General features: G+C 46.0%; 1 protein-coding gene across 9 annotated transcripts in view; it reads right to left on the bottom strand.

Moving 5' to 3' along the window:
* Nucleotides 1-6: 6 nt before the first annotated feature.
* Nucleotides 7-10,396, bottom strand: part of csde1 (cold shock domain containing E1, RNA-binding) — a 15,030-nt gene continuing 4,640 nt past the window's right edge. The window contains exons 3-24 of one of the 9 annotated variants that reach the window (XM_031868837.1): nt 10,027-10,301; nt 8,680-8,868; nt 7,860-8,058; nt 7,561-7,727; nt 6,926-7,012; nt 5,878-5,975; nt 5,712-5,793; nt 5,378-5,506; nt 5,139-5,264; nt 4,796-5,011; nt 4,503-4,673; nt 4,256-4,420; nt 4,068-4,079; nt 3,835-3,852; nt 2,892-2,999; nt 2,535-2,713; nt 2,310-2,422; nt 2,081-2,200; nt 1,814-1,992; nt 1,532-1,695; nt 1,039-1,171; nt 7-849 (exon numbers count right to left, since the gene is read on the bottom strand). In XM_031868837.1, coding sequence (XP_031724697.1) covers nt 802-849; nt 1,039-1,171; nt 1,532-1,695; nt 1,814-1,992; nt 2,081-2,200; nt 2,310-2,422; nt 2,535-2,713; nt 2,892-2,999; nt 3,835-3,852; nt 4,068-4,079; nt 4,256-4,420; nt 4,503-4,673; nt 4,796-5,011; nt 5,139-5,264; nt 5,378-5,506; nt 5,712-5,793; nt 5,878-5,975; nt 6,926-7,012; nt 7,561-7,727; nt 7,860-8,058; nt 8,680-8,868; nt 10,027-10,152 — 2,829 coding nt within the window. In that variant the 5' untranslated portion in view covers nt 10,153-10,301 and the 3' untranslated portion in view covers nt 7-801. The remainder of the gene's footprint in view (nt 850-1,038; nt 1,172-1,531; nt 1,696-1,813; nt 1,993-2,080; nt 2,201-2,309; nt 2,423-2,534; nt 2,714-2,891; nt 3,000-3,834; nt 3,853-4,067; nt 4,080-4,255; nt 4,421-4,502; nt 4,674-4,795; nt 5,012-5,138; nt 5,265-5,377; nt 5,507-5,711; nt 5,794-5,877; nt 5,976-6,925; nt 7,013-7,560; nt 7,728-7,859; nt 8,059-8,679; nt 8,869-10,026; nt 10,302-10,396) is intronic. The other 8 variants (XM_031868841.1, XM_031868842.1, XM_031868846.1 and 5 more) reach the window with 8 other exon arrangements.

Raw genomic sequence — 10,396 nt, 5'->3', positions numbered from 1 at the left:
CACACACACACACACACACACACACACACACACACACACACACACACCATGCTTTCACTTCAGCTCTTCAATAAAGCGTTTTAAAAACTGCTCAAAAAAACGAGCAGAGAAGAATCTTCAGTTTAAGCTCGCACATGAGAAATATGATCCTCCTTATGGAGGGAACTTTTGCTTTGCTTTATGCGTCTTGTAGGAAAGCATACAATAGTGGGAAACTTGACAATAAAACCATTTTAAGTTTCCATGGGTAAAGGAGCAAAAATGTGGGAGAGAGAAAGACAGAAAAAAAAAAAAAAAACCCGGAGCAGATGCATAAAGACATGAGACGCCACCAGGCAAAGTACTGGACAGATAACAGGTGCAGAATTCCAGAAAAAAAACAAAAGATTCAAAAGATCGAGACATAGACAGCCACACAGTCACTCTGATTTAGCGGGACGAGACCCTCAGAAACAAATACCTCCGGTACACACTATAATTACTTCTAGGATACATTACACACGCATGCGTGCGCACACACACAAACACACGCACACAAAGACCCCATGTACACTGCAGCATGGAACTCTGTATCAAGTACATCATACATGGGAGACAGGGAACTGTGGAATGAGAAAAAGTTCCCTTGCAGGTACCGATGGGGACAAAGATTACACATGCCGATTACCGTGTGTGTGTGTGTGTGTGTGTGTGAGTCTGTGTGTGCGCAAGCATGTGTCAAATCAAATTTCCCTTATCCCCTGCCGTCACACGTTGGGACAGCATCCCACCAATGGCAAACAGGGTGGGGCTGTGTATTGCTCAGTCAATGACGCCGGGCTGGCGGGTCTTGCGCTCCAAATTAAAGCCCTGTGAAGAAGAGGAGGGGTGTGCATCAACGCTGCAGTTTGCACAAATTCAGACGCATTTACAGAATTTTCTCAACAACTTTGCATTTACATTATTTGACACAAAAATGAGTTAAAGTAGTATTTGAAATCGGGGCCACGGCTTGCAGCGCAGACAAAAAATGCGGCGATAGGGCAGGCGCGGTGGTACCTTTGAATTGTCGGGACCACGGGGCTGTCTCACGATCACCAGGCGAGGGGCGCTGGCGTCGTCCAGGGTGATGCTCTTCAACCGGTTCACCAGTCGATCCGGACGAGGAGTCGCCACCAGTTTAGGCCCCTCGCTGTAACGTTAATCAAATCACGTTGTATTTAAATAAGAACATCTCAAAACAAATCAAATACAATTCAAAGTGCTTTATAAAAAGGATGGACTCCACAAAAACAAGATGGAAATGGCGAGAAAGCAAAGAGAATAAAGCGCACAAGAAGAACTAAAATACAACACTGAATGAATTGATCGTGGTAAAACAGTAAAAATTTGAGCAAAATATAAAAATAATGTAATAATGTATATATACTAAAACCATAGCCTTATTTGTGTCGCTTAAAAATGTTGCCAAATATACTGAATGTCGCAGACAAGCTCGGCCAAAAGGCCAATTACAATGACTTGAACCAAATCCAGGCCGTGCCGCTCTCACCTGACTCGGCGCACGTTGCAGGCACTACATTTTCCTGTGCGTTGATTGAGGACGACGGAGAACTCCACCTCATCCCCGGTCTGGAGCTCTAGGCCGTCTTGCACCTCTTTTACATGGAAGAACAGCTTCTTGCTCTCACCGACTTCATATGTGATGAAGCCAAACTGGTGGGGGGGGGGGGGGGGGAGACAACAAGTCATTTACCAGAGCATAACCTGTGCTGTAGTCAGTTACTTCAACACTGGAGGTTTGTGATACGTGATGAGCTCCAATGAAACCTACCTGGTCTTTGACACACTCCACCATGGCTCTGCGCTGAGGGACCACGTTACAGGCCATCTTCTGTCCCGTTTGGGCTACTGTGCAAACATGGAACTTCACAAGTTCTCCTTTCTGCAGGCAATCGGCCTTGTTTGACATACCCATGATTCCAAAAGGATAGTTCTGGCCTTTAGGTGCACCTTAAAACAATCCAGAAGGGAGGAGGGGTGACATCTTATTCCAACCCGAGAAAAAACGTGCTTTAAGAGGTCTACAAGTGACACCAACCTTCCTCTGTGACTTCAATCAGCCCTTGGTATTCCGTCTGGGAGGGGTCCACACTGCGCAAGGGACGGATGACCTTCCCCATCGTCACCGTCGCACCGACATCCTCGCTAATGCCGTTCACTAAAAGTGGAGAACGGTGGATTTCACATACCATACATACATACACACACATATATGTAGACACTCCCACCAACAAATGAGACATATTCCAATCAAAGCCCCTTCATACCTGCAGCCACTTTGGTAACCTTCTCAGCACTGACTTTGTTTCCTTTACCCTTAGAGAGAGTGTACTCCACTGTGTCGCCCAGCTCCAAGTTCTCCAAGTCCCCACACATTTCACTGCGGGGAGAAGAAAAAAAAAAAACTTTTATACACCGAGACTTGAATCGGCAGGTCTCTGGATGCCGTTCAGTAAAATGGCGACCAACTCATCCGAAACTGAAGCGTCTACCTGTAGTGAAAGAAAATCTCCTGGTCGTGATTTGCCGTCTCAATGAAGCCAAAGTTGTCCTTCAGCGTGGCGACAAATCCGAGCAGTCTCTTGGCGTTGGAGGCATTGCGGTTGAGGACCCTAATGGACACTGCGCTCTGCAGGCCGGTGCGCTTCACTTCGTTGATGGAGAACTCCACCTAGAGGACAAACTTGTTAATAAGTCACAAACGGGGGAGTTTGAAGAATCTAAAGCCCCACTGGCAAACACAGCCTCAAAAGTTGGGCAATATTAGGAGTTCTACATTGTATTTTTACTCTTCGCACGGCCTCCGTTGTATCTCAAACAAAGTAACTGAGTGCAGTGTCACTGTATACCTTGTCTCCGACCTGAGGGTATCCTCCTCCCTCTAGGTCCTTGTTATGGTACGGCACCGTGAGCTTCACTCCGCAGTCTTCATATGCAATCACTCCTTCCTCAGCCTCCTACAGAGAGGGGCAACAAATTGCATAATGAGCATCATAAAAACACCGCATCCAGCTGGCCCAAGGCTCACCAACGCTACACCCGCTTCCGTGTCTCAGATGATTCAGTCAGATGGTTTAAAAGGTGTGTAGTGTATTAGAAGATGGTGTGCAGACAGCCCACACAAGCTTGTGAGATTCTGGAGCAGCAGAGTTGGTTAGCGCTGGCCGAGTCCACTGCGACAGCTCCGAGTTACGGCCCGCTATGCTACGCAGGGCCGCGTAATCACCCATCAGTATTGCCGTTTCACTGGGAACACGTCTGCAGTCTCCACGTAATATATTCTCCCCTCGGTTATTCGCAGTAATTGCCTGAACCAATCGCGGCATGCAATTTACTGGCATCATCACCGAGAGTACAAATTAAGCTTGCCGGGCTGATTGATCGCGGAAAATTGAGCAGACCATTGTATGCTTCTTAATCTGTTGTTTTGATCATGCTGCAACTAATAAGTATAATTTTTTTTGAGTGCAAAAATGTTTTAATTTCAATTGCGTAAACAATTAAAAAAAATAAAAATAAAAAAATAAATAAAAAAAAAAAGACCAGAGTAAGAGACAGGAGAAGAAGTTCATTAATAAATGATGCCGCTTATCAACAAGCACGCAACAGACTGTTCCCAAAAACGTGCTAGAGATTGGGACCACCATTTCATCATTAATCGTGCAGCCATACAACTCACTGAATCAGTGTCACAAAGTTTGAGTGCATGTTTCTAAGGGTTAATTGGGGATCAAATACCATGCTGTCAACTAAAGGAGGCAATGGGCATGCCAGAAGCCTGCAAAGACAAACCTTTTCTACAACTTTAGCCTTGAAAAATAAGAGAAACAGACACCTGTTAAACAACAAGGCAGCATTACACTTGCTGCACTATTTGTCAACTGTTCCAAGTCTAGGAATTAAGTAGTGATTTCTTAGACTAAATGTTAGTGAAATGCACAGACTGTTGGATTAAGTCTGAAGACATTTGCTTAGAGACTTGAGACTTTAATCATGTGGCTTCATGCACAACATCTCAGTCCTACCTTGTCTTTTTTCTAAACCAACAAGGAGCATGAAGGACCATCGGACGAGACAAAAAAGAGGAAAATTAGAACTAAAGCAGAAATTGGAAAGAGGGATGACGTGAAGGACTATGAGGCTATTGTTTTCTTTAAATGCACTGGGTTTGTTTTCACGCATCATGATTGCCTTAAATTGTGCATTCTGGTACCTTTTCCTTGGTCTTGGTGGGACTGGCGTTCTTGGTGTTGGTTCCCACAACCTCCTTCTCCACCACACCCATGAAGCGCTGGTCAGACTGGGTATGGAAGGACACGGAGCCCTTGGGCAGCTTCTTGATGCGCACCGCGTGGTTCCTCTGAGCCGACAGCATGTCCTGGGGACATCGGGACATTTGACTTAGCTTGCAATTAACAACCCAAATAGTGCCCGATTAAGTAATGAGACAGAATACATACTTTTGTGAAAAGCTTATAAACAGGACCTACGGGCACAACAGTGAACTCCACTTCATCTGAGATGTGCAGCTGGCTTTCCTCCAGGACTTCACTGAAGTGGAAAAACATCCTGGCGTCCCGATCGACGCACTTGATGAAGCCAAAGCCGTCGCGAATAGCCGCGATCACTCCCTGGAAGAAGAGAGGTATTCGCTTCAGTTCAAAGAATGTGGACGCCCCCTTCTAATTAAATCTCGACAACAATGCACCACATTATATAATAATCTATACATTTGTTTTTCTCTAATCCCCACCATTTCACGGGTCTCCTTAGTAAAGTCGAAGGTGTCCGGGAAGATGTCGATGTTGGTGGCCCTCTCCAGCTTGTCCCTGCGGTCGGTGGAGATGTTGAACTGTATGTGGTCTCCCTCCAGAAGGGTCACCTTAGACTTTGTGTCCTTCTCGCCGAACGGCAGCTCCTTGTCATTGAAGCCGATGCGGGAACTGATGCGGCCCGGTAGGGGGTCGTTCTGCGGAGGAAGCATCAAGGACAGATTTCACATTCCTGGTTGGCGGCTCACGGGTTCCATGCTCGCCTCTACAGCTAAAGACTTCTCCAACGCATCATTCAACTAGCCGGACTTGTGATCTCCTTGCCTGGTTTTTGGTGGGGACCTTGGGGATGACTTTGACGACGGTGCCCTCGAACTGCTCGATGCTGATGTCCTCGAAGATCACCGTCCCCTGGGGGAGCAGCCTCACTTCGGTGGCCACCTCTTTACCCTACGGCCAAGAGAACAGGAAATGTGAACAACTGTACATGTACACACTCAGCCAGGTCATCAGTGAGGAGGGATTTCCTGGATGGTGGAGGCCAAAAGCTCGACAACGCCTACGTTTCTGTCCTTGATGGTGAACTCGACGTCGTCTCCAGCCTGCAGAGCCTCAAGATCACCCTTGAACTCGCTGTAGTGGAAGAAGATCTCCTTCACCACGTCGGCCCGCTCAATGAACCCAAAGGCCTCCTGAAAAACAAGGCGTGGTTCAGCATAACGGGTACATCGGCCCGAAAAATTTAAATGGGAGAACCTGCCCTTAACAGCACAGAGGGTTATTCATGGGACCAAAATTTAGTTTTGCGTTTTTACAAAGTCACTAATCAAAGATGTAGCCGTACTATGTCTAATCTGCACTACAGGACAGGTCCGTGTGATGATTAGCGGCCCTTACCTTCGTAGCACACACCACACCCTGGCACCTCATTTGCTTTTTCTTCACAAGTTGAATATTACGAGCGCTGACTGCACCGGTGCTGAAATGCGAGAAAGGTTAAATGTAAAAATGGAGTGTAAGCGGGGAATTATTGAGGAGATACCGACGCAGCGTGAGGACTTACTGCTTGTTGGTATCCATGTAAAAGCTGACTTTGTCGCCTGTGTCCAGGTGGAGGTTTCCCTCCACGTCATCAGGGGAGTAGGTAAGGTAGAACACTTCCTGTGGAACGTCACAGCGGAGTTAAAAATGGTTCGGGACGTAACTTTTAACCAGAAAACTATTACATGTTCAAGGAGTTCAAAAGAAACATCTTATCCCTGATCGAATATGTTCAAATGTTAAGATGCCGTCAATATCGTCTGCCCGCGGAATTCACTAATGTTTTTATTGTTGCCGATTACATTCATCCTGATGTCGAAAGGTGCGCTTTTGTTTTTCTTGTGTGGCATAAAGCACCAGGCCTGCAACCGCATTATGTTTTTGGAGCATGTCAATCATGCGTTTCAGCACGTAAACACCACTTCCCTGTTTATGAGCAACCCTAACATGCTAGCTGGAGTACTCCTAAAGAAAGCGAGAGTTACTGTTGCCTGTATACTGTTGTTGTAAAGACATAAACAGCGTATTCATGTCCATGTAGACACACTTCATAGCAACATGGAAGCAGGTGCAAGAAGGCATTCAGCAAAACCAAGCAAAGCGTGGAGCAAGTCATGCAGGTTCTTCAAATCCTCAAGAGGGAAAGGGTGACTTTTGACTTAAATTAACATTCCATTGACCAAGCATGCTGCTGCATAGAGCTGCCAGCAACGCTTCATTTTCTGTACATTCATCCGTCAACTTTTTCACTATTTTCCTCCGGACAAATAAATTTGAACAGCGTATTTAATTTAAGTTCATGTCATTGTGTAATGCAGCACAAAACTAAATAAGTTGACCCCGAGTTCTTCAAGATATTAAAATAAGAGTATCTAAAATATGCTCCCTATATTCTTACAGTACACTTAACCTTGTAGGTAATAAAAATCGATAGCATTTCTCTACAAGGCAGCACAACCGCTCTTTTTTTTTTTTCACTATAGTGTCGCTGTAAAAGATCTTCGCCGAAAACGTCATCGATAGCGCCGACTAATCGCGGAAGCCCCACTGCTGTAGCCCTTGCCACTTACCCCGTTTCTTTCATAACACACGCTGCCAGTGGGCACCTGGCCGGGTGCCGACTTTCCATCCAAGTGCACCGGGATCGACGAGACGACCTGCAGAGGAGGAGGAAATAACACAAGGAGGCTGTTAGCGCACTGCTTTGCCAGCTGTAGGTTGGATATCCATTGAATTTGCAAAGCCCGACTAAAAATAGTTGTGATGGATGAAATGGCTGAATTTCAAAGTAACAGGTAGACATATTATGTGTGTGCATTTCTAATCTTTAAAAAGACCTGTACATGTAAGATCTGTTTGACAGACTGACCAACTGCGCTATACTAGTTGCTGTGAGCATTAACATCTAAAATGAAAACACCCACTGGGAAGTTACATTGATTACTATACTATAACTGTTCTATAGATATTCAGCACCTCCAGCAAACATGCATATCAGCACAAAAAGCCAATTTGCAATCCAAATGTGTTCTAAATTTTGATGGGATAGGTTGTTCTTTAAGTTTAAATGCAGCATTAGGAGGCGGGGGATCTAATTTAACGACATCCCCTAGCCGGAGAAAACAAAAAACAAAACACAATGGGCCGTATAAATGTTCAATTGACAGACAACGACAGAACCAAAAATAAAATGGTGTTCCTTAACTGGATGAATATAACCATGCAGCACAGTAAAGGGATAGGCGTGCACGTCTGGCCCCACCTGGCCCGAGATGCGCTCCTCTGGCAGCACCTCCGGCTTTATCTTTAGCAACTTCACTGCTATGGGCTTGCCAGTGCGCCTGTCAGAGGATACCTCAAACTCTACATCATCTGGGGACAGAGAAGCAGGAGAAAAAACAGACACTATAGCACATTTTCGTTTCAAGTGAGGCATTTATTATTAGGCATTTATTATTATTATTATTATTATTATTATTATTATTATGTCACAAGTCCTCTCACCTCCTATTTTAAGCTCCTGCAGGTTGCCATTATACTGGGAGCAGTGGAAGAAGAGACGGGCCTGACGTTCGGAGCACTGGATGAACCCGTACGACGTCAGGAGCTTCTCCACCACACCAGTCTCTCGGATGCCGGGGCCCGTGCCGTTGGCGTAGGCAGTGTGCCCATTGCTATGGAGCATGCCTGGGTCAAAACTCATCTGGGTGGGGAGAGGAGAAGCAAGTGTTAAGATCAACATGAAGCAGACAAACAATTAAAATAAAAAAAGCAGTTTGCAGTTTAATGCAGTGTTTGATGCCAACCTTAAAAAATATAATAAAATAAAAAATAAACACTTCAGACATGCAGGTAAAGCAAACTTCAAGAGGAAGTGGGGAGGGGGAAAAAGCAATAGGAACTCTACATCCGAGTCCATCTGGCCATCACCAGAGGGGAGCACACATTAACGCCTAGATTGAATTTCAGAATCATTTATACCAGTCACTGGAAAACAAACAGCAAAACTGCATGGCACTTCCTGGTTCTGTTACAAGTGCCATGCACTTAAAAGTCACTCAATACATCATGTGATTTTAGGGCCAAACCACCAATGAAAAATTTCATGCAATTCTGGTTAGACAGACAAGACGATCAAAAACTGCTCACCTGTCCTCTACTAACCAACCAGTGATCATACTGGAGCATCAATAAAAAGCTGCCAAAACACCCTGGTTAACCTCTCCACACAACTACAAACCATGCCGTTAGCAAAAGTCACACGACAACGGCAGCTCACGGAGCCGTTAAGTCAGTGCGGGCACCGCCAGACATGCCCTCTTACTGATCTCTGATACAAGGGGGTCCGCTTGTGTTTTTTACTTCCTGGGTGGGGGTGGCAAGAGACTGAGGAGGAGCGGGGGATGGGCACGGGACCAGTGGAAGTAGACGGGGTGGAGTCGGTGTTGCGAGCCACCGGGGGTTCGGAGGAGCCCCTCTCCATTTCTGTCACTGGGGATAGGACTCTGATATGCTGTTGGGAGGAGGCAACAGCTTTCACAAGGAGCATCGTCACACGCTTCTCCAGATGTCACAAGTGGTTCAGTTAGTACGCAAAAAACAGTCGTTATCCAGCATCATGTTATGAACTACTTCTGCTTGACCTCGCTGATCTGACGTTATTTCAGACAACCACCAGTACCCCATGTACCAACTATTGGAGGCTCGACGTGTATACATTTCGCAATATACTACACGACGATTTCTCAGATGCCATTTTAGTATATTCAAGCTCATCACAACCACCAATACTCTAATCCTGACATCAAAATACCAAGCCGTAAGAAAACCGCACAGCCTCTACGCAACAATGGATCCGCAACCGAGACCATCTCACATTTACGGGCATCCATCGATGGCACTAACCAGTAGTTGAAAATGCTAGCATATCCAGACAGGAGGACTCGACAGAGAAGGCAGACTAAACTAAAAAAAAAAAAAAAAAAAAAAAAAGATCTTTGCACAGCCAGTTAAGGTGAAGCGGTTCGAGTGGAGTGCAGTGAATGGAACTAAAGGTTGAGTGAAGTAAAACTACTGAAAGATGGAGGACCGGAAAATGCAAATGGGGGACAAACAGAGGTGCGTCTACAGTGGATAGAGTTGGTGATGGGTCATGGGTCATGAGGGGGGGGGGGGGGGTCCCAGAGCAGCCTCTTCTGTTAGGCCCTGTACTGCCCTACTCTTAACAGAAGACATAAAATAATATGGAGGTCTTTCACGCTTCAATGCCCTTAAACACAGGACATTAAAAAGACCGGAGTACACAGGCCGCATGCCTGAGCATTTGGTTTGGATGCCCGTGCAGTGATTTAAAAACCCATAGTTCAATTCTGATGGGTAAGTGCCCATTTCATTTATTTGTCTTTAACTAGACAGACTAACCCTTTACCGTTGCGACGCAAAAAAAAGGGCTCTTCGGGCCTCGTGACAAGGACCAGATTTCTACAGTCTGAACCAGCAGATCACCCCTCACCCTGCAACAATACAGCTGACAAGAGGCTAGTCTCTGGAGCCCGGAAAAGGATGGAGGAGGTTAGGCCATTCACAGCAGAGAGATGCGGGGCAAGGTGGGTGGATGGGTGCTCGATGGGGGTGGGGCACGTAGAAAAGGAGGTGGGAAGGTGGAACTTACGGATCGGCCATATGGCGACAGGCTGAGTCCGACGGGGGAGGTGCTGCTCAGGTCAGCGCTAACGAACGCGGTGGGTGGCGACGCAGGCAAGGTAAACTCAACAAAGCCTTTCCAGGGGCTGCCCATATTTTCCCATAAACTCGGACCGAACTTGCTTGAGCACTTGCTGAACTTGATTTCTTGTTTGAATGTTTGTTTGTTTTTGCTTTGCTGTTAAGCTCTATTTTTTTTTTTTTTTTTTTAATGTAACCACCCAATGATACACCGCTGGATGTCTGCAAGGGTGAAGAGAGGAACAAACATAACGGGTAAGGCAGATAGGTCAGCCAGTGTGCCAAGTGTCAAACAAAACAAAAAAGAAAATAGCTGT

This window comes from Anarrhichthys ocellatus, unplaced genomic scaffold (assembly GCF_004355925.1).
Source record: "Anarrhichthys ocellatus isolate YVR2014 unplaced genomic scaffold, GSC_Weel_1.0 scaffold44, whole genome shotgun sequence".
NCBI classification, from domain to species: Eukaryota; Metazoa; Chordata; class Actinopteri; order Perciformes; family Anarhichadidae; genus Anarrhichthys; species Anarrhichthys ocellatus.
The sequence above is the reverse complement of the archived record's forward strand: the minus strand, read 5'-3'. Positions and strand labels throughout refer to the sequence as shown.